The sequence below is a fragment of the Erinaceus europaeus genome, chromosome 1 (assembly GCF_950295315.1).
Source record: "Erinaceus europaeus chromosome 1, mEriEur2.1, whole genome shotgun sequence".
Classification (NCBI taxonomy): Eukaryota; Metazoa; Chordata; class Mammalia; order Eulipotyphla; family Erinaceidae; genus Erinaceus; species Erinaceus europaeus.
The window spans coordinates 157,537,252-157,556,439 of NC_080162.1; the positions used below are offsets into that span (position 1 = coordinate 157,537,252).

Genomic DNA, 19,188 nt, shown 5'->3' on the forward strand with positions numbered 1-19,188 from the left:
CCTGTATCCCCTTCAAAGGAAAAAAAAAAGGAGAAAGAAAAGAAGGAAATTAGACTAAGAAGCTACATCTTATATGCACAAGACTCTGGGCTCTTATCCTACTGCTACAAAATAATAATAATAATAAAATAAATCAGCATTGAAAGACATATTTGAGGACTTCCCAGTAAGTATGAGAAAACAGAAAAGTTCAGGATCAAGCAGTGGTACACCTGGTTAAGTGTACACATTACAGTGGACAAGGTCCTAGGTTATCATATCACATGTTCTACATTGTAGAATGTTGGGATATTGTACAAATGTGATTGAGTTAGGCAGGACCCACAAACCACCATATTTCCATGCGAGTATTATTATTTATGTATCAGTCTTCTGCCTTGTTTTAAAACTGACTCCTCTGCCACTACATTACCCCCCTAGGGTATCTCCCATTCCCACAAGAGCTAAAACCCTAGCAACCGTTGCTATGGAAGCTTTCTACCTTCCCAGAGTGCCTTGTTTTCTCCACCCCCTTTCCTAGCCAATTCCGTCCCAACTTGCCACTTCCGGAATTCTCCTATAAAAGTCACTCCTGTTTCCACTCTCTTTTTCTCTTCCGCGTCCTGACCTGGAGAAGACCTGGAGTAGGGCTGGCATGCATAGTGGGAGGCGGCCATTTTGATAGCTCCACGTGGCCTAAACCTGTTGTGCTCACACAGGCTCTGGATTCCCGAATGAATAAAGATTTGCATTCCCGCTCTTCCACAAGTTCCAGAGTCTCTCTGTCTCCCACAAAGCTAGCCCAGCAGTAGGAAAACTAAAAGTATTTGCCTGATTTTTGTTTCATTTTGCAAGGCAGAATTTTTTTGGTCTGGTAGGTAACACAATAGAAAAGTGTAGGCCTTGCAGGCATGGGGTCCCAGGTTTAGTACCATGCACCACATATGCCAAAGTGATGGTGTGTGTGTATGTCTAATAAATGGATGAATTTTTTCCTAATGTTAATTTAATTTTGCATATTTGAATATTGAGGTTCTTTTAAATTTCTTTATTGGGGGATTAGTGGTTTACAGTCAACAGTAAAATACAATAGTTTGTACATGCATAACAGGAAAATACTTTTAGCTTTCCAACAATATAGAACATGTGATTTGCTAACCTAGAGAATTCAATTTTCAAAAGGGTGGTTAGGATATAGGCAATAGGAAATCCAATTTACTAAAGCAGAAAATGTAATTCTCTTTCCCAACAGGGTTACTGTTGGGGCTTAGTGTCTGCATGGTTCCACTGGTCCTGGCAACCATTTTTTCTCTTCTCTAGGAAGAAGGTTAGAGATAGAGATTAAGAGTGGCAAACACTACTCCATCACTCATAATGTGCTCCCTTATGGTGGCCTGGAGTTCACACCTATGTCCTTGCACATGGTAATGTGTGCCCAACTGGGTGAGCCACCGACCTGCCTCTCCCCAGATTTTTCTTGTGTTTGTGTATTTTCATCCGAATACACCAGAGATAAGGAGGGACACCACAGCATGGAAGTTTCTTCAGGTGCCATGACATTCCCATGTGGTGCCAGGACTCAGACCTGGGCCTCTGTGCACCGCAGAGCATGCACCCTAACCAGTAAGCTGTTTCTTGACCCTATAATCCAGAAGTGTTAATGTGGTGTCTTTATTACCAGCTAACTTAAAATGCTGATCCTTCTACTGTGATTTCATATTTGACTTGTTTAAGTATATTTAAATATGATTTAAACTTTCCAAATGTAGGAGGACTTTTAAAAGTAAATATTTTGGGGCTGGGTGGTAGTGTATCTGGTTGAGCATACATGTTACAGTGCTCAAGGACCTGGGTTCAACCCCGGTCCCCAACTGCAGGGCGAAAGCTTTGTAAGCAGTGAAGCAGGGCTGTAGGTGTCTCTCTGTCTCTCTCCCTCTCTATCACTCCCTTCTCTCTCGATTTCTGGCTGTCTCTATCCAATAAATAAATAAAGATAATAAATTTTTTAAAAAGAAGACTTTTAAAAAAGTAGTTTTTTTGGCATGACTTTTGATTTTAAAATATTACAGACAAAGAAAGAACATAGATTCTTTGAAATTCATGGAGACCTGCCTTTTTTTTTTTTAAATAGAGTAAGAAGAGACCAGAATACTGAAGCTTTCTTCAGTGCAGTGGGAGTCAGGCTGAAACCTGGGTGGTACACATGTCGCATATGTGTTTTCAGAATGTACTTTCTCCAGTTGTGGATAGGTTATTCAACAGGCCAAACCCCCCCCCATTTTTTTCATTTGTGATTAATAGTGGGACACAAGATTGTAAGATGACAGTGTACAGTTCCACACCATACCCACCACCAAAGTTCTGTATCCCCACCTTCCCACCTCCCAAAGATAACCACCACAGTTATCACAATCCTTAAAAATACTTCAGCATGGTTATCACAAGCCTTAAAAATACTTCAGCAGGCCAAACTTTATAAGTTTGGATGTTTCTGAAGTCTTTACTCATTTTTTCTTCTGATCAAGTTAGATAATGGGTCAATGTGTGTTGAAATCACCACGGTGATGGTGGACTTTTGATTTCTTGATAGTTTTGTGTTTTTATGCTTTCTGGAAGCTGTTTACAGCATTACAAAGTTACAAGTTGAATCATGAGATAGCTCTCCCAGTAGAGAAACTGCCTTGTCACACAAGAGGCCCCAGTTTGAGTCCCAGCACCACATCAGAACACCCAGAGACGACCCGAACTGCCCTTGCGGCTACAGACAGACTATGACCCACATAGTCAACGACTGCCACCTCTCCAGATTCAAAGGAGGTCTCGAAACGTTACATCAGGCTCAACCTGATGCTGTTGACTGGCTACGGAAGAAGGGCAAACGCTAGAAGAAGAAGAATCAGAACACCACAGCATAAGAGGAAGCTCTGTTGATGGTAGAGAGATACTGTCATGTCTCTCTATCTTTATCTCTTTCCTACCTCCTTCTCTCTTTATCTGTAATAAAAAATAAATAAACTGGCCTGGGAGCTGTGGAATCTCAAATCCATAAAGCTCCAGTACTGTAAAAACAAACAAACAAACAAAATCATTTAAGTAATTCTGGTAGGGACTAGGGAGATAGCATAGTGGTTATGCAAAAAAACTTTTAGACTTGTGGCACCAAAGGTCCCAGGTTCAGTTCTCAGCACCACCATAAGCCAGAGTCAGCAGTGCTTTGGTAAAAACAAAACAAATCAAAAAGAAAGAGGTAATCCTGGCAAATTAAGCTTTTAAAAATCAATATTAGTGACCTTTCTATCCTCAGTCATGTTTTCTTTGCTACAATCTATTTTCTTTACTCTCAAAACCATCTCCTCAGCTTTCTTTTGGTTAATATTTTCCTGCAATATCTTTTTTCTTCCTTTGACTTTGAACCTTTCTGCATTTTAGAGTTTCCCATCAATAACTTATGAAGGATGTCTTTTTTCTTTAAAACAAATGATAAATTCTGTCCTCTGACAAGTTTAAATCATTTTCACTCTGTTTCTGACATAACACTGTCTACCATTCTACTTATCTTACATTTTCTTGCTTTCCAAAGATTTCTTCTTTGTATTTTTTTGTTTTTACTTATTTGCCTCTGTTTCTCATTCCATTTCTTTGGAAGTTATGTACACTATGTTGTTTGTTTTCTGTCATACCTGGGGCTTCACTACCTTGGATTGACTTTTTCAGATAGGAGAGAGACATTCTAAGGTCGCAGGTTCAATCCCCAGCACCAACATAAGCCATCGCTGAGCAGTGCTGTGTGTGTGTTTATAATAAAGCAAATGAAATACTACCCCTCCCCCACCCCCAAAAAAAGAAGAAACAGAGAGACAGAAGGAGAATGGGAAGAAACCACAGCACTGATCCTTCCTCAGTGTGGTGGGGATCAGGCTCCCTACTTCTATACTTTTGGTGTGGATCCTGAAATCTCACCACATATACTATACTTACTGAAGACAAAATTACTATCTTAATCCTGCCCTGAATGACTTGGAACCATGGGACCTCTAGTCACCTCCATTCGACTTACCAGATATTCATTTTCAGCTTTTCAGCCTTCCAAACAGTGATACAGCTGATTGTATTGTTATTTTTTTTTTAACATTTATTTATTCTCTTTTGTTGCCCTTGTTATTTTAGTGTCGTTGTTATTGTTGTTGTTGTTGAATAGGACACAAAGAAATGGAGAGAGGAGGAGAAGACAGAGAGGGGGAGAGAAAGATAGACACCTGCAGAGCTGCTTCACCACCTGTGAAGCGACTCCCCTGCAGGTGAGGAGCCGGGGGCTTGAACCAGAATCCTTATGCTGGTCCTTGCGCTTTCACCACCTGCACTTAACCCACTGCGCTGCCGCCTGACTCCCTGTATTGTTATTTTATTCTGCTCTATTGAATTTGAATTTGACTTATTTATATATTTTACCCACTAGTCAGTCCTTCAATCTCACATCATATCTTTCTCCCAGGATCATTTCTTTCCTCCTAAAGAACATTTTCCACATACTATTTTACTACTGTATCTTCCTAACTAGTAAATGTTTCAGGTTCTGTAGGTGGAAACTGCCCCTGGTGTTTCTTTACCTGAAAATGTCTTAATTTTACCATAATTCTTAAAAGATAGTTTTACTGATAGACTAATTCTGAGGTGGCTTTAAGACTTCTGAAAATCCTCACTGTCTTCTGTCATCATCCACTGCTCTTGAGATGACTAATGCGTATCAATCTTCTATTTCTTTGCAGATGTTCAATGTTTTCACCCATTTTGCTTTTAAACAAATATTTTAAAACTACATTGCTTGTGATGTTTTGTATGTGTTTCAGTACAATAGGACAGTTTCCCTGTAGTTATCCTGCTTGATATTTCCTTCCTGTATCTTTGGATTCATCTCTTACACCAACTGGGAAAAGTTCTCAGTTACTAGATCTTCAAATTATTGTTTCTTTGTTCAGGCTCCAGGAAATATTTTCTGAGAATGCATCATTTCATGAAAAGTAAGACTTTATCTGAGTTGTGAAATGGAAGGTCTGGAAACTCAGCCCTAGGTTTTATAAGTGCTTGCCTTTGAGTTAAAAAGTTGGAGGAGTCCCATCATGTCACAAGCTGTCATCTCTGTGTAGCTGTCTTGAGACATTTGTGCTTATCCTGCTAGACATGTGTCTGCAAATGTGTGCCTTCACAGAAAAACCCTCTTGCTGTTCTCGTCATGATACTGCCCTGAACCTTTTCTCATTGTTGAGCATCCGTGTAAAATCTAAATGCTTACATGGCCTGGGAGGTGGTGCAGTGGATTAAGTGTTGATTTCTGAAGCATGAGGTCCTGAGTTTCATCCTTAGCAGTATCACATATGTCAGAATGATGGTCTGGCTCATGTCTTCTCTCTCTCTCTCTCTCTCTCTCTCTCTCTCTCTCTCTTCTCTCTCTCTGCTATAAACAAATATTTTAAGAAATAATAAAAGGAGGCTAGAGAGATAACACAGTAGTAATGCAAAGGGACTCTCATACCTGAGGCACCAAAGGTCCCAGGTTCAACCCTCAGCACCACTATAAGCCAGAGCTGAACAGTGCTCTGATAAAGCAAACAAAAATCTGTTTTAAAAATAATATAAAATGGTTTCTATTGCAGGAGGGCTAAGATAACGAAGTGGAAAGAGCAGACTATTTTTGAACAGTGGTAATAAATTTGATTTAAGGGGATTATTTTCTTTGTGTGATTTTTAAATTTCATTTGACTCAGGGTTTCATTTTATGCCAAGAGAATTCTGTCTCCCTTTCTAATTTATGGATTATGACCCAAATATCTGCAAGTACAAATCTAAAAAAAAAAAAAGTAGCATGTGCTTAAATTCAACTTCATTTACTCTGATCTTTCATTCAGGAAAAGGGCTGCAGTGATTTTTTTAGTAAAGAGGAAACAAATCCTGCACTGAATCAAAAATAGTCTCCTAAGAAAGTAAATGTAAATGCTTTCTTGTAGAGTCTGCCTCCTTGTGCAAGACGCCTATGGCATGTTCAGCGAAGTGCACACAGAGGGAACCATTTGGAACAACCAGCAGCTGGAAGGGAGGTCCTGCAGCCTGACAGGAGTGAAGGTTCTACAGAAGGCCACAAGAGGAAGGTGGGACACCTTGTCACAGCACCCATGGCTATCATGGTTCCATTCCCTCTCTCTATTTTCAGAGACAATAGTCTAGGCCCCTAGGAATTTGCTTGTGAAAGAAGGCCTGGGCTTGAACTGTTGACTCCACCTAGCTTCATTTTGGAGGTGACCTACCTTGATTTGAGCCTCCCACCTGTGCACATGATGATGTAAGTGAATCACAGGACAGCTTGTCTGTCCAGCTGTCAGGTTTCCTGATGTGCCACCAGCCAAGGGAGGCATGGTTCCTGCTGGAGGTGGACTTCTAGTGCATGGCAGCACCAGGACTGGAAGCTGTGGGTATCTGACTTGGTAAAAGTCATGCTTTTTATTCATTATGCTCCACAGCCTTATGCGCACCTAATATTTAACCTAGTTTTTGTGAATTAGACCAGAAGCCTGTCAATGACATAGCCATAGAAAATGTTCTTTCAATGGGAAATGCATTTCAAATAATTCATTTACCAACTAAATTTTGGAACCCATTCCACTTTTGTTTTTTAATTGGTGGCTGAATCTCTAATGCCTTTTTTCAGGCCGGATTAATTTCTTTATTTCTATATTTAACATTTCTTTGGCATGCAGCCACCTAAGTCAATTATTTAGAAATTGTCTTCTGTTCTCTTTGGGAGTTATTTGTTTCTCCAAAAACAAATTATTAAATAGTTTTGGAATGCTAGATGTTATAATTGCCTATTAGTGATATCATCTATTGTCAGTCATCCATCCTTGACCCAGTAAACACAAATGGTCTCTCACTTTGTTTTCCTCCAAATTATTATGTTTCATAGCAACCACTCATAAACTTTAACAAAATATAGTTTTCACCACCCTTTATAAAATACATCTACTTCCCAAAACTCAAGTTAAGATGATTAATTGTCATTATTCAGTCCCAATATCTAGCACAGATTTTTTGTTTTGTTTTATTTTTTAATTTGGAAGATAGTTGTTTGTTCGGGCTAAGTGTCACAGAGACTTCTAGATCTTGATAACCAGTTCTCATCTAGTCCACAGCTGTGGTGATGGAAAGTCACTGGTCCCTGTGCCTGTTTTGAACCGGATGTGTGGCCTCAGGGCTTTTTAGGTTAGAGTCATACTGCTAGACTCAGTGCTGGGAGCACTCCACTGCGCCTGCCTCCTTGAGGAAAGTTTCTGTCTTCTTTTCATTCTCCCCCTACCCATTTCCTCTTCCCATTTCCTCTTCCCCTTCCCTCTCCCCTATTCCTCCCCTCCCCCTCTCCCTTCCCTCCCCCTTCCCTTCCCTCTTTCCCCTCCCTTCCCTTCCCTCCTCTCCCTTCCCTTCCCTTCCCTCCTCTCCCTCTCCCCTTCCCTTCCCTTCCCTTCCTTTCCCTTCCCTTTCCTTCCCTTCCCTTCCCTCCTCTCCCTCTCCTTTCCCTTCCCTTACTTCCCCTTCCCTTTCCTTCCTTTCTCTTCTTTTTCTCCCACCAGGGTCACTGCTGGTGCTCTTGGTCTGTAGTTTCAAGACTCCCAGAGGGCTGTTTTTGTTTTGTTTTAGATAGAGGTTGAGAGACAGAGATAGAGAGACATAGAGGAAGGACACTACTGTACAGCTCCACCACTCATGAAGCTTCTCCGTGTGGGTGTTCCTGTGTAGTGACTAGGGCTCAGACCTGGATTATCAGGCATAGCAAAGTGTATGCTCTACATGGTGAACCACCTCCTGGTCTCATCATGTGTGTTTCTCTGATATATTTTTGGAATAGCGTCCATTCTCAGTGTTTATGAAAGAAGAGTCTGGAAAAAAATAACCTACACTTAAAGGGAAAAGCTAGCCTCCTCCAAACCTCAGCGCTGAGGCATGTGGGCTTAGTCAATGGAGAGCAGACTTCTGCCTCTGCTTTCTTCCTGTCTGCTTTTTGCCTAATGGCTTTCTTCTGAAGTCCAGTGACTTTCTTCCAAGGCGTAGTCCCTGACCTTTGTCTTCCCTTGTAGCAGTTCAGTAGGTCAAGCAAGCTGAAAAGTCACAGTGCTCTGGTATTATAACTGAATGAATTTTATCTCTTTATTGCTGATAATCACATGCTTTTATTTCTATATGGTAGGACAATACTCAGGAAACAACAACAAAAAAAAGATATGTTACCCCTGTAGATTTGGAAAATAGAGCTAGACTTTTTTTTTTTTTTCCCAAGGGAGTGGAGTCTATTTTACTTCAAGATCCTGCTGATGACTTTTTTTCATTAACACCATTTTTATTAGTGATATAATAATGGTTTACACATTTGTAAGATTACTGGGGTATAGGTCCATACCACACCTACCACCAAAGTTCTGTGTCTGCCCCTGATAACCACCATAGTTCTCACAGTTTCAGAAACACTTTGGCTACTACTTTACCCCCCCCATAAGTCTAGGTGCTTTATATTTCCACATTTATGGGAAATCATCCAGTAATTGTATTTCAGCTCCTTCTTTCACTAAGCATAATCACAATAGTTATGTTCATTTTCTCCCAAAGGACACAATCAGTATCATCTTTTTTTTTTTTTTTTCCTTCCTCCAGGGTTATTGCTGGGCTCGGTGCCTGCACCATGAATCCACCGCTCCTGGAGGCCATTTTTCCCCCTTTTTGTTGCCCTTGTTGTAGCTTCGTTGTGGTTATTATTATTGCCCTTGTTGACGCAATTCGTTGTTGGATAGGACAGAGAGAAATGGAGAGAGGAGGGGAAGACAGAGAAGGGGAGAGAAAGATAGACACCTGCAGACCTGCTTCACCGCCTGTGAAGCGACTCCCCTGCAGGTGGGGAGCCGGGGGCTTGAATCGGGATCCTTACGCCAGTCCCTGCACTTTGTGCCACATGCGCTTAACCCACTGCGCCACCGCCCGACCCCCCAGTATCATCTTTTAAAACACAAAATCCACTAACCTTTGTGCCTAACATTTATCGTTGGTTTATAGGTGCTATTTTATTTTTGTTCTTGGATGACCCTAATAAAGCCTTAAACCTTACAAGGAATCCTTCATTGATTCAAGAAAAAGTTACAACCACTTTGACATTTCAGGGAAGGAGAAGAAGTGCTAATAAATTTGAAAATGGAGTTAGGATCATCTTACCTTTATATCTGTGATAGATTTCAATAGAGAAAATGATTTGGAAGCACCCTCAACAATTTGCAAGAAAGAGATCAAAGGGCCAGTTAATTATCAAGTAATTTTGAACATGTGGTACTGACAGGCAGCCCTGCTAGGATGGGTCCTGGGGGTAGGTGGACAAAAAGATGGTATCTTTTAACAAGTGTCTGACACCCAGGAGTGTAAGCTGATAGCAGCTGCCTTTGAGAACTTGGAGGGCAGTCTAGGGTTTAGGAACCTTGATGACAACAGGAAGGACCTGAAGCTGAGGTGGCAGTTGAGGAAGGGGTTGGGGGGGGGGGAGAGGAAGAGAGAGAAAGACAGACAGACAGACTTTTGGGGCTGGGCGTCATATTTTTGCTTCGGTTCATCTTAAGACTATTCATCATCAGACTTTGAATATATGTTTTATTACTTCCAAACAGATGCCATTAGGAGCTTAGTGTGAGCAGGAAGAGTAGAGACCACATTGGTCCTGAGACCCAAGTCCAGTGGTGGTGGACACTTTCTATACCTCTGAGCACTGGTCTTTCGTCTCCTCTTCTTGGTGTGTCTAAAGGGATGTGCTCAGGTCATACTGTGAAAGACCTTTTCAAGGTTGGGGACAGTATGAGTGAGTGTTCATTATTCACTTTTCATAGGTGGACATTTCCCATGCATTTAATCTCACTTGCTTGTCCCCTCCCCTCCCACTTTATTTTTGCCACAAAGGTTATCACTGGACCTTGGGTCCCAGACAACTCTACCATTCCAAGTGGCCAATATATTTCCTGTTCTCTCTAGTGTTTTTTTTCCCCCTGCTAGAAGGGGGTTGGCAGGAGACAAAAAGGAGGCACACCTGCAGCACTGTCCCCCCTACCCCATGAAGCTTACACCTTGCCGGTAGGGACCAGGGGCTTGAACATGTGCACTGAACCAGCTACGCCATCCTCCCCCAATCCCCTGCCTGCCTATTTATTTATTTATATAATTGACAGAGACAGAGAGAAATCAAGAGGGAAGGGGGCGATAGGGAAAGAAAGAGACACCTGCACTGCTTCAACTGCTTGTGAAGCTTCCTCCCTGTGGGTGGAGAATGGGGGCTTGAACATAGGTCCTTGTATATGGTAACATGTACACTCAATTGGGTGCACTCTTTTTTTAAGTTCTTACAAGAGTCAATGAGGAAGGAAACTGCCCTCACTTTACCTTTGGAAGAGGATGTGAAACAGAGTGAGATGACTGGTTCAAGTGATTAGCTGGCCAGGGATTTAGGTTCAGTGTGCCCTGGGCAGTGGGCACCAGGGCATTCAGTCTCCTATGGAGACTCTTGTCCCCTCCAGATAATTGTATTCTAGAATGCTCTGGGATGCAGTGGAAGGAAAGACCAGGAACTATTCAACCTGAATCAACCCGGCTGGGGTTGGCCCTACTGTTGCTCCTCTAACAGGAAGTCCGGAAATGCTCTATGGTGAGAGCTCTCCTTGAGCAAGAAGCTCAATAACGACTTCCTTTGATGTCTCCTCTTCAAAAAGGCCACCCCTTTTAAAGAGCCACACATTTCCCTTGGGGTTTGAGGTTCAGAATCTCTTTGCTAATTAATGTGGTTGGAAACCCTTCTTTAAGGAACATTCTTAGAAATTCTTTTATGATTTTGAAAAAGAAAATTGTTCCTGGTGGGTTCACCCAAAGTTCAGGAAGGAAAATAAAATGTCACCAGAAAAGAGTGTGCTAAATCTTCAGCCAAGGACGCTCAGAGAGGCAAAAAGCAACACCTCTAAAGGAACTCTGTTAGAAAGCCTAGTCCTGAATAGACTTAGAAGTATAGACAGATAGCTATAGAAATAATAGTTAACCCACGTCTGTGATCTTGGGAGACTACTGCAGTCTCCAGTGGAAGGGAGGGAACACAGAACTCTGGTTGTCAGAATGGTGTGGAATTATATACTTCTGTTATCCCATAATTTTATAAATCAATATTAAACTTCTAGTTAAAAAAAGTTTTTTTAAAAAAAGAGGTAAATTTTGTGTTTTTCCCATAGAATGCATTTGTTTTCTTCTTTCTTTCAGTGTTTCTTACACATTGTTATTTTAATTCAGAATTCAGTCTTTTTATTCTCCTTTTAAGATGAGCTTGGTTTTGGGGGGTTAGCAGTTAACCTTTGCACAGAGAAATACAGGCAGACGTAAAATAGCGTAAGTTTAAATGAACAATTCATAGCTATGGCACCCCCCCTTTCCAATAATTAGTATGTGAGCACTGACTTTTTGAGTGTTTGTATTGTGTGTATGTTGTTTTTACATTCTGACATTCTCTCTCTTGATGTTATTTCCTATTTGTTTGTTTGTTTTTGATAGAGAGCAAGGAGAGAGAGCCCCAAAGCATCATTCTGGCACATAGGATACAGGGGACTAAACTCAGAACCTCATGCTTCCAAGTTCAGTGCCCTACTCACTGTGCCACCTCCTGGGCCTTTGATGACATCATCATCACCATCAGTAGCAGCAGCAGCAGCAACAACAACATCATTATTTTAGATAGAGACAGAGAGGCAGAGAGGTGTAGAAGGAGTGAAAGACCATAGCATTGAAGTGGAGGAAGCACTCCTTCATGGAGTGGAGTCTGGGCCTAGCCTTGTTTCTTATAATTTCTTGTGTATATTGATTGGTACAGCTCACATTCCTTTATTTGACTGTTCTGTTATCCTCTAATTTGAGGTCACTAGAATGGAGATTCTACAGATAGTAAAATGATCCTTAACTTAGTGTCAGGAGGACCTCAGCTGTACTGCTGTGCTGCCACCAGTCTATAGATCTGCCCCTATATTTGTCTGAAAATTAAAGGAATGAACCAAATTGCCATTTCACTTCTTTAGATTTGAGGGTGATCCTTTACCTTTCAAGATTAGGATGGTGGACTTGTGTTTTTGACTCTGTGCATGTAGATATGTTTTCCATCTGAGCCTCTTTTCCTTAGATACTGGACCTGCTTAAATAATTTTCTTGGGAGTCAGGCAGTAGTGCAACGGGTTAAGTGCAGGTAGCGCAAAGTGCAAGGACCGGCATAAGGATCCTAATTCAAGTCCCCAGCTCTCCACCTGCAGGGGAGTCGCTTCACAAGCGGTGAAGCAGGTCTGCAGGTGTCTGTCTTTCTCTCCCCCTCTCTGTCTTCCCCCTCTTCTCTCCATTTCTTGATGTCCTATCCAACAACAGTCACATCAATTACAACAATAAAACAAGGGCAACAAAAGGGAATAAATAAATATTAAAAAAAAACAAAATTTTGACAGATAAACTTGCACACTTTCATCTGTTTCCTTTGGTTAAGTATAGCCAGCATAATTGTATCTTCTTGTAAAATCTTTTTTTTTTTTTTTTTACCAGAGTACTAATCAGCTCTGGCTTTTGGTGGTACGGGGATTGAACTTGGGACTTCAGAACCTCAGGCATGAGAGTCTCTTTACATAAACATTCTGCTATCAACCCCTGCCCTCCTTGTAAAATCTTGCATTGAAATAATAGTGTTTAGGGAATTGGGCGGTAGCGCAGCGGGTTAAGCGCACGTGGCGCAAAGTACAAGGACCAGTGTGAGGATCCCAGTTCGAGCCCCCGGCTCCCCACCTGCAGGGGAGTCACTTCACAGGCAGTGAATCAGGTTTGCAGGTGTCTGTCTGTCTCTCTCTCTCTCTTTCTCTGTCTCCCCCTCCTCCATTTCTCTCTGTCCTATCCAACAACAACAACATCAGCAACAATAATAACTACAACAAGAATAAAAACAAAGGGAACAAAAAGGAAAATAAATAAATAAATAAATAAATAATAGTGTTTGGAGTCCAGGCCATGGTGAAGGACCTGAGTTCAAGCCTCCAGTCCCCATCTGCAGGGAGGAAGCTTCACAAATGGTGGAGCAGTGCTGCAGGTATCTTTTTTCCTTTGTCTCTCTCTGTCTCCATCTCTGACTTTCTCTGTCTCTGTAAACAAAAAATGCTCACTGGAAGTGGTAGAGCCTTGTAGTCATCAAGCTCCAGCAATAACCCTGGTGGCAGAAGTAAAAAGAAAGGGACGTGGGAGGGGGAGAACAGATTCTAATCATCTAGATTGTGACTATTTAAGTGTAGACATTTCAAATGGAAAAACTAGCTCTATAAAACTTTTCTTAGGAATAGTAACATTTGGGGGAAATGAAATATATTTCCTTCACTATTATTTGCTTTATTTCTGAGTGTCTTCATTGTTGCCATGCTTTGACAGTGACTTTTGTTAGTATTTCTGACTGGAGATTACTAGAGATGATGAGTTCCACTTCTATTTGAAAAGAAAGGTTTTCCAAAAAAAAAAAAAAAATCTTGCTCCCAAGTACTACAAGTCAGGATTAGTGTGTAGCTCTGAACTTCAGCTATCTTCCAACTCCTTTACATATCTCTTTGCTTTTTTAAATCTTGTTATACTAATGCCGGGCTAGTGTCGTGGGCGGGAGAGAGAGATGATCCAGGAATCAAGCTCATGGCGGTAGCAATACAAATCTTTATTCATGCAGGAGCCCCAGAGTCATGTGGTAGTGTATCGGGTTAGGCCACGTGGAACCAAAAACCGCAATGGCCAGCATCCGCCTCCCCCTGCATGCCTGCCCTCCTCTAGATCGGGAAGTGGAAAGGAAAGAAAGGGAGAAAAAGAAACCAAAAACAGAAGTGGCTTTATAGGATAAAACCAGAAGTGGCAAGTCAGAAACGGAAATGGCTAGGAAAGGGGGTGGAGAAAGGAAAAAGGCATGCTGGGAAGGTGGAAGCTTCCTTAGCAACTGTTGCCACGGTTTTAGCTGGTGGGATTAATGTTACTCTGCAGGCAGGGTGGGTCTCGAGATAGAGAGAAGATAGATCAATAGGTGGGGATCTTTCAGGCAAAACAATGAGTATGTAAATAGGCCATAATATCAGCAATGTGGTGGGGGGGGGGCTGGCTTAATGCCTGACATGCTAAGAGCTTTATATAAAGGTTATTAGTTTAATCAGGTTGAACCCTGTGCTGGGGTAGAGAAAGACATAAATTGGTGGTAAGAGTGGTATGCAGACATCTATCTTCGAAAAATAAGAAATGATATTTCTGTGACAAAAACTGTCTTTTTTTTGTTTTGTTTTTATTTATAAAATGGAAGTACTGTGTGGAGTTGTACCCCTCCTACCTTATGTTTTTGTTGATTAATCCTTTCTTAAATAAAAAATTTAAAAAAAAAATGGAAGTACTGACAAGACCATAGGATAAGAGGAGTACAATTCCCACCACCAGAACTCCATATCCCATCCCCACCCCTGATAACTTTCCTATTTTTTAACCCTCTGAGAGCATGGACCCAGGGTCATTATGGGGTGCAGAAGGTGGAAGGTCTGGCTTCTATAATTACTTCCCTGCTGAACATGAGCATCGACAGATTGATCCATACTCCCAGCCTGTCTTTCTCTTTCCCTAGTGGGGCTGATCTAGGGAAGTGGGGCTCCAGGACACATGGTGGGGTCGTTTGCTCTGGGAAGCCTGGTTGGCATTATGATAACATCTGGAACCTGGTGGCTGAAAAGAGTTAAGATAGAAAACAGAGCAAATTGTTGACTAATTATGGACCTAAAGGCAAGAATATTGCAGATGGAGATTTGGGGTCTCTGTTTTAGAAAAAGCTAGTAGGTCTATTCTAGATATTCCAAGGGGCCCATGACCCAGCCAGTTTTTGCCTGAGCCTGTCATCTAATATGCAGGTGACCTAAGCTGTTGTCTGGGGGGATGGTGTCATGGTTGGAAAAAGGAACAGAAAGCTGGATCAGGGAAGAGAGTAACTCCCAAATATGGGAAAAGTATATAAGTATTGTTAACTGTAAACCCCATCAATTTGATCTGGGGCCCATGTTCAGCACAGGGGCATATGTAACCTCTGCATCCCTGTAGGTGTGAGCTCACATTCCATGGTCACGGCTAGGGACATCCCAGGCTGTGCCAATTTCAGGACCCATCATCCTCAGGTGATTAGCAGTGTATGCTATCCAACCTCCCTTCGGAGAATGGAATATTCCCTACCATTGTTGATTCACATTGAGGGCCAGTTCTGATAGAGGCCCACAAAAAGGTCCATTATGTTGTTCCTGATGGAGATGACCAGTGACAGTGGTGAGAGGGATCTGTTAGAGATCTAGACCCATCATGTCTGTGTGGAAATCCCAGGACTCCATGACCAGGGCCACAGGTGACGGGGTGGCCTGGTAGTGACTAAAGAGTCATCATTAAAATGTGCCAGTCTCTGCCCTTATTTAGCCTTTTGTTGTTGTTGTTGTTGCCCTTGTTGTTTTTATCACTGTTGTGGCTATTATTGTTGTTGTTATTGATGTTGTTGCTGCATAGGACAAAGAGAAATGGAGAAAGGAGGGGAAGACAGAGAAGGGGAGAGAAAGACAGGCACCTGCAGACCTGCTGCACCACTTGTGAAGTGACCCCCCTGCAGGTGGGGAGCCAGGGGCTCGAACCGGGATCCTTATCCTGGTCCTCGAGTTTTTGTGCCATGTGTGCTTAACCCACTGCACTACACCCCAATCCCCTTATTCAGCTTTTGTAGTCCTTACTTTGTCTGACAAGGTTAGCTTTGGAGTGATTGAGGGACGTGCAATAGAAGGTAGGTGAGGAGGGTTTCTATGTCTAAGTAAACTTTTCATTAGGTACTTTGTGGTGTCAACAAACTGTCTTATAGTCATTATTTCCCTAATACTCTTTTGGCACTGAACATTTTCCATAAGAGTAATGAGAATAAAAAGTTTAATCTTTAATTATAAAGATATATTTTCTCATTTAAGAGATGCAGACATAAGGTAACAGGTAACCTGAGCAATATCATGTTTTTGAGCTTTTGTTTGTTTTGTTAGCAGCTAGGCAGCCACAAATTATCAATGACTAAATAAGAAAAAAGTAACAAGAGGGGGAAGAATTTATATGACCAGGCCAGAGGCATTAAAGAATTTGAAACATAACACCAGTAATAAAACTTCAAAATAAAGGGGCCAGCTTGTGCTGCACTCAGTTGAGCAAACGTGTTACAATGTGCAAGGACCCAGGTTCAAACCCCCAGTCCCCACCTGCAGGAGGAAAGCCTCACAAATGGTAAAGCAGGTCTGCAGGTCTGCAGGTCTCTCTCTGTCTCTCTCCCTCTCAGTCTCTCTCTTCCCTCTCAATTTCTGGCTATCTCTATCCAGTAAATAAATAAAGACAATAAAAAGAGAGATACTTTATTAAAAAATTCCAAAAGAATACAATAAATTCAAACTGGACATCTCCCATAAAAATACCAGGGAATGGGAGTTGGGCAGTAGCACCGTGGGTTAAGCGCACGTGGCGCAAAGTGCAAGGACTGGTGTAAGGACCCTGGTTCGAGCCCCCCAGTTCCCCACCTGCAGGGGAGTTGCTTCACAAGCGGTGAAACAGGTCTGCAAGTGTCTGTGTTTCTCTCCCCTTCTCTGTCTTCCCCTCCTCTCTCCATTTCTTTCCTATCCAACAACAATGACATCAACAACAACAAGAGAACAACAAGGGCAACAAAAGGGAATAAATTAAAAAAATATATATCAGTGAAAACATGAATATGATTAGAAGCAAATAAAGGTACATATTCAAAAGAGGAAATGAAATGGCAAACAAAAAAAAGCATTTAGTAAGTAAAAACTGGATCAAAAGGAATGAAACCTTGATAGATGCTATAGGATGGAATATGGATGACCTCAAGGACATTAACACAAAAAGCAAAAGGCCTCATACTTTGTAACTCCATCAACAAGTGTGTCCATAATAGGCAAAAGCAGAGAGATAGGAAGCAGGATGGTGGTTTCCAGGAACTAGAACAGGGACTAGGGAGTGACTGCTAGTGGAGACAGGTCTGTTTTGGAGCTAGTGGGAAGATTCTGGGCTAGACAGAGGGGCTGACTGCACAACATTGTGATTATGCCAAATGCCAGTGAACTGTGTACTTTCAATATGGGTGATATTGTGGTGTGTGAATATCATCCCAAGTTGTAATCAAATAAACTGGTTGCTGAGAAGGTGCTTATGCTAAATTATGAAGATAGGTAAAATGCTTCTGAAACCCAATCGGAAAAGAATAGCTTCTAAATGAAACTTTTGGTCATAATTTCATTTATTTCAAAAAGATGTGACTAAGGAGTAGGGATCAGAGAGGAAATACTCACTATTATTATTATTACAGAGGAGATAAGAGGGAGGGAGAAAGAGAGACACCTGCAGCACTGTTTCCCCATTCATGAAGTTTCCCTCCTGCAGGTGGCGACTTGGGGACTTACACCAAGATCCCCATGCACTCTGGAGTATGCCACCACCCAGTTTAGAAAAGATAATTATTTAACCTTGCAGCTATCTTTTGGAATTAGGACAAAGATTAATTTATTAAATGGTTACTCTTCTTTAGCAGCTTATCTTTCAATGATTGAGCCTTAAGATAAAACTATTTCTTATCAATTATAATCTGTTTTCACAGTGACAGTGAGACCCAATTGCTGAAAGCACACAAGAAAAAAAACTACAGGTCATAGAAAGGCTTGAATGCGCACCAGGTTAGTGAGAGGAAGTGAATAATGCAAGCCCACAAACCACCTCAGGCATGCTCTTTGAACTATACAGGCCACCCATTAGCTGTTTTCAGGATTACTGTTTTAGGAGGATGAAGAAAAACTTTTCAATGAAAGTAAATTAACATTGCTATCAATTATATAAAAAGGCTCTACTTTGACTGTCTTCACCATTTCTTCCTCTTACCTTATTCATTAATTAATATTGTAATGAATGAATGAGGACACAGAAATTAGGCCATTGTCTTCATTCTATTAGGGAAGCAGGATGAAAACACAGTAAGAGTATAAAACAAGTATCTAGCAAGACACTTTGCTGGAGTGGGTCGTTGTCCTCTTCACCTGCTTCATCAGACAGGCCTTTAGGGTATGACTTGTGGGTTCCTCAAGTTTCTAAGCAGACACCCATGGGACACATCATCATCCTCACCCCCACCCTTACTTATAAATTTACTTTCCCATCCATTACCTTTGACCAAAACTAGACTGATATTCAGAAGTGAAGAGTTAGTTTTCTTTGTGTCAGTTAGCATAGTGTTCAATAAAGTCATGGTTGATAAATGATAGAGTCAAAACCAAACAGTTACAGAGTGTTTGTGGTCACATACATCACCTTTTTTTTTTTTTTTGTCACTGTGGCTTCACCACCCTGGGCTGAATTTTTCAGAGAGGGAGAGAGAGAGAGAAGGGGGGAGAGGAAGGAAGAAGAAGAAGAGGAATAAAGGAGAGAAAGAGAAGAAGAAAAAGGAGGAGGAGGAGAAAAGACACCATGGCAGTGGGGACTGTATTTGAACCTAGATTACACACATGGCAAAGCAGGCACTCGTCCTCCTCTTATCCTATGACCTTATCAGTGTTTCCATTTTATAAATAAAAACGTAAAAAACAAAGGTGGGGGTTGGGCAGTAGCACAGCAGGTTAAGTGCACGTGGTGCGAAGCAAAAGGACCGGCATAAGGATCCCGGTTCGAGCCTCTGGCTCCCCACCTGCAGGGGAGTCGCTTCATAGGCCGTGAAGCAGGTCTGCAGGTGTCTGTCTTCCCCTCCCCCTCTCTGTTTTCCCTTCCTCTCTCCATTTCTCTCTGTCCTATCCAACAACTAACGACATCAACAACAACAATAATAACCACAACAAGGCTACAACAACAAGGGCAACAAAAGGGGGGAAAATGGCCTCCAGGAGCAGTGGATTCATGGTGCAGGCACTTCTTCTAGCGTTTGCCCTTCTTCCGTAGCCAGTCAACAGCGTCAGGTTGAGCCTGATGTAAAGTTTCGAGACCTCCTTTGAATCTGGAGAGGTGGCAGTCGTTGACTAGACAGTCATAGTCTGTCTGTAGCCGCAGGGGCAGTTCGGGTCGTCTCTG

At 41.8% G+C, this 19,188-nt stretch overlaps 1 protein-coding gene across 3 annotated transcripts in view; it reads left to right on the top strand.

Moving 5' to 3' along the window:
• Positions 1-19,188, top strand: part of SPIDR (scaffold protein involved in DNA repair) — a 302,493-nt gene that overhangs the window by 222,200 nt on the left and 61,105 nt on the right. For all 3 annotated transcript variants that reach the window (XM_016190741.2, XM_060198599.1, XM_060198594.1), the window contains one exon: positions 5,982-6,122. In XM_016190741.2, coding sequence (XP_016046227.2) covers positions 5,982-6,122 — 141 coding nt within the window. The remainder of the gene's footprint in view (positions 1-5,981; positions 6,123-19,188) is intronic.